This window comes from Lepidochelys kempii, chromosome 6, assembly GCF_965140285.1.
Source record: "Lepidochelys kempii isolate rLepKem1 chromosome 6, rLepKem1.hap1, whole genome shotgun sequence".
Lineage (NCBI taxonomy): Eukaryota > Metazoa > Chordata > Testudines > Cheloniidae > Lepidochelys > Lepidochelys kempii.
Window position 1 is genome coordinate 128,946,806 of NC_136385.1, and position 4,347 is coordinate 128,951,152.

General features: G+C 47.4%; 1 protein-coding gene across 1 annotated transcript; it reads left to right on the top strand.

Annotated features, from left to right (window-relative positions):
- The first annotated feature begins 439 nt into the window (after window positions 1–439).
- RPS29 (ribosomal protein S29) lies at window positions 440–1,692 on the top strand. The gene is made up of 3 exons (XM_073350232.2): window positions 440–560; window positions 814–913; window positions 1,545–1,692. Exons 1-3 carry the CDS (start codon window positions 499–501, stop codon window positions 1,551–1,553), a joined length of 171 nt encoding a protein of 56 aa, XP_073206333.1. The 5' UTR covers window positions 440–498; the 3' UTR covers window positions 1,554–1,692.
- The last annotated feature ends 2,655 nt before the right edge of the window (window positions 1,693–4,347 follow it).

A 4,347-nucleotide genomic window follows, 5' to 3' on the forward strand; every position in this document is an offset into this window, starting at 1 on the left:
CGTTTCCGACCTGGGCCGGTTCACCCCTCCTTAGGCAACCTGGTAACCCCAAGCTTCCCAGGGATCACCATATTGATGCCGAACTTAGTGCGGACACCCGATCGGCATAGCCCACTGCAGCCCAGAACTCCTGAGCTCAAGCGATCCACCGGCCTCAGCCTCCCAAGTAGCTAGGATTACAGGCGTGCGCCACCGCGCCCGGCGATACAGTGAGCTCCCAGCCTGTTACTAGAGGCTGCAGCGATGATGACGTCACGAGCGGGAAGGGGAAGCAAAATATTTCTGCGCCTGCGCGTGGTTGGCGCGGCGCTCCCCCTTGCTCCACTCGCGCCTGCGCACGCCGGGGGACACGCGCTCCGATCTCAGCTGCGCCTGCGCAGTCTGCAGAGAGCCGAGCGATTCCGCTGTGCATGCCGGGACGTTCCGGCCGGCCAGGGTTGATTAGCGCATGCGCGGCGGGGCCCACTCCCTTTCGGCGCGGTGCGAGCAGCGGGCAGGATGGGTCACCAGCAGCTCTACTGGAGCCACCCCAGGAAGTTCGGCCAGGGCTCCCGCTCGTGGTGGGTGCCGCCGGCTGGGGCCCGGGGGGCCGCCCCCCTCCCTCCCCCCGCCCGGCCGGCCGCCATGACGGGCTCCGCGCGGGGCTCGCGGCCTGGCCGGGCGGGACCCGCTGCGGGAAGCGGGCTGAGGCGTGGGGGGTGTCCCGGGGGGGGGAGGGGGTATCGAGGCGGGGGCCGTGGGTGGGGCCGGCCCGGAGAGGGGGGGCCGGGGGGGCCGCTGCGCTGACCGGCTTTTCCCGCTCTCGCCCCGCAGCCGCGTGTGCTCGAACCGCCACGGCCTGATCCGCAAGTACGGGCTGAACATGTGCCGCCAGTGCTTCCGCCAGTACGCCAAGGACATCGGCTTCGTCAAGGTGAGGGGGGCCCCCCCGGGCCCGGCCTGCTGCGCCCCCCGCCCCGCCCGCCGCTGGTCTCCGGGCTCGGCTCGCGCGGGCGGCCCGCTCCGCAGCTCATCCTTGGGGGAGGGGGGCTCAACGCGGCGGTGTCAGGCCTGGACCTGGAGCTCCTGTAGCTGGTTTTCACGGAGAAGTCCTCAGTGCAGTGGCCTTTATGCAGTCCCTTAGGTCGTGGTCTGTATAGTTACTGTTTGCCCTAAGAAACTGAGCCTTTCCCGAAATGCATGTGCTGGAAGGAAATCTCCCTGTTTATTGAGGGGCAGCACCAGTCTTTGTGCTCTAATGTGATGTCCAGACAGGCTCGTTGTAGTTGACTGTACTGTGCTTCATGAAAAGAGGGGGTACGTGGGAGTTGGATGGTTGTAACTTTGAAATCATCACTTGAAATGGCTTGGTTCTGATCCTTGCCATCTGTTCCTTACTAGCAAATAGCTCCTTCAGATGTTACTAGTATAAGCCTTCTGCTGTAAGACTGAATCCTGATGCTTAAATATCCATTTAATGGCTGGAGAAAATGCATGATTTGGAAATTGGTCATTTGTCTAGATACCAACTTTACCCTTCACAACTTTTTTTTTCCTCTTTTCAGTTGGACTAAACACTTCTCAAGAAGATGAGATGTCACAAGGAGACTTCTGGACATAATTCTCTGCCTAATTTGGATAACTGGGCACACTAAATTTACCAAGTCTTTGCCATGCTATTTTGTATATAAAATAAAATGGCCAAACAGTCAATTCTGCTTTGTTTAATTTGTGGATACTTGAAATTTAAACTTCCAGTGTAAGGAGTTAAATTTGCTTCAGTGTAGTCAAAGTTAAATGATTTTATGTACTATGCTCCTTTGTTATACTGTTTTATATGAAAAGGTGAACTGTTATTGAAATACAGTATTTCTTAATGGGAATGTTGTGCAAAGAAATCCTCCATGTTTACAGCCAATGTTGTCTGAAACAAATCTTAATACACTTGAAGTACTAGACCTCATTCTCTCATAAAAAGGATTAAACTGTTAATACAATCTAAGAGCTTTGATTTGTTGATAACTTCTAAATAAGTGAATAGGGCACCTATTACCTCAGTATACCCTAGAAAGTGTATGTCTACAGTGCAGTTAAACACCTGCAGCTTACCTCTGCTAGCTGTAGATGTTCAGGCTTGGACTCGCAAAAAGAAAAGGAGTACTTGTGGCACCTTAGAGACTAACCAATTTATTTGGACTGAAGCCTGAGCTCTGGGACCCTCCCCCATTGCAGGGTCGCAGAGCTTGGGTTCTAACTTGAACCCCAATGTCTACATCATAATTAAACAGCCCCTAAGCCAGAGTGAGCTGGCATGGGCCAGCTGCAGGTGTTTAATTGCAGTGTAGAGGTATCCATATAGGGTGAAATGCAGGTCATGGCAAGAATGTTAAACTAGCTAGTTATAAATGCAGTATCAGCCCTATCATTAGTAGCTTCCCACAAGGGTAAGGCTAGAGTGAGAGGCAGTAACCAAATAGGCATTGTTTTGCTGGACTGAAGGGGAAACAGTCTAGCATTGAATGTCCTCTACAGTTTAGAGGATAGGTCATGGATATAGAGTGATCGGGATAGTTTAAGCTCCGTGGAAGCAAACAATTTGTGTTAATATGGGTAAATGTATACATTTTGGAAGAAAGGATGTAGGTCCTACACTATGGAGGACTCTTATCCTAGGAAGCAGGGATTCTGAAAAGATTTGGGGGTTGTGATGGATAATCAGCTGAATATGAGCTCCCAGTGCAGGGCTGTTGCCACAAGGCTAATACTCCTTGGATGCACAAAGGGTAATTTTAAGTGGGCATAGAGGGGTTATTTTCCATTTATATTTTGGCACTAGTGCAGCTGCTGCTGGAATAATGTGTCCTGTGCTGGTATCGACAGGTCAAGGAAGATGACAGATCAGAGAGGATTCAGAGAAGAGCCATAAGAATGATTACAGGATTAGAAGTTATGCCTTTGTAGTGATAGTCAAGGAGCTCAATCTATTTAGTTTAACAAAGAAAAGGTTAAGGGGTGACTACAATCTGAAAGTATCTACGTGGGAAATACTTGATGCTGGGCTTTTCAGTGTAACAGACAACAGGTATAACAACCCACTGGGTAGAAGTTGAAGCTACACTTCAGATTGGAAATAAGGTGTACATTTTTAAGTGAATAATTTTAACCATAGGAACAGTTGACCAAGGGTTGTGGTGGATTCTCTGTCACTGACAGCTTTTAAATCAAATTGGATGTTTTTTCTAAAACATCTGCTCTCGGAATTATTCTGGGGAAGTACTATGGCCTGTGTCACATAGCAGGTAAGACTAGATAATCATAGTAGTCCTGCTGGGCCTTGGAATCTGGTTTGATTTTATTTTTATAAAGAACATTTGGTTCACACAGACTCAAATTTATGAGGGTTAACACTCTGACCTTTGTGGGGGAAAATGCCATGCTGATTATAGTGACAGTTCCTGTTTCACTACAGTATATGCCACCAACTCCCACTGGAACTACCAATAGTGCTCTAGTTAGAAATGGAAATGAGCTGCTGGCTATGTAGAGAGAGACATTTATTTGAAGAATGGGTAATTTTGTTAATCTAAAGAAGAAATAGATCACCCAGAAATTATATAGGCTTAGTGCTGGAATTACTAGGTGAAGTTCTATAGGTTTGTATTGTGCAGGCGATCAAACTAGGATCCCTTCTGGCCTTTGAAGATGTGATGCATCATACTTAACCACTTGTGTGTTATAAGCAGTACTTTTCTGTCTAAAAAGACTATTTCAAGTATGGGTTTTAAAAACTTCACTAGATGGGTGTAATCTGTTCGCTGATGTATGATAGCCTGAAGGGATTCATTTGAGAGCGGAGAGACCTGGAAATTCTTGGACTTCGTAATTTACTTTTCTGTTCCTCCTAGGCCCAACTTAAAGCGGCACATGTCCAGATGCACAGGGCTGATAGAAACTGACAAACCACTAACAATTTTCTTGAAGTCTAGCTTGTTTTTTCTCATTGAAACAAACGTCAAGTCTTGTTTTGGAGAAATTCTGTTCAGCTTCAGCGAAGCTCTGTGTGTCTGTATCTCCAGAACTAGGGTGATCTTAACCAGAATGGACTTTAAAAAAAAAAAAAGTAGGAAAATTATATTCTATGATGGCCAAGTAGGCTCCTTTGTTCATAACATTAAAGCTAGTGAATGGATTCTGTTGATTGTTGGTTTGGACATTAGCACTAAATGAGACTCTTTGAAGACTGTAGCTTCAGTTATTTTTCAAGTTAGTGGAGGACCAAATTTCTACTTGAGTTCAAACTGTTAAACCATTCTACCTGGATGGTTTTAAAAGTTTAAACTCTAGCCTTGTGTTAAATTCTATAGTCCG

Bases quoted from the DNA above. Each gene is read 5' to 3' on its own strand.
- RPS29 (XM_073350232.2), top strand. From the start codon at position 499: ATGGGTCACCAGCAGCTCTACTGGAGCCACCCCAGGAAGTTCGGCCAG. The intron at 561-813 runs GTGGGTGCCGCC...CTCGCCCCGCAG, and splicing joins GGCCAGGGCTCCCGCTCGTG to CCGCGTGTGCTCGAACCGCC.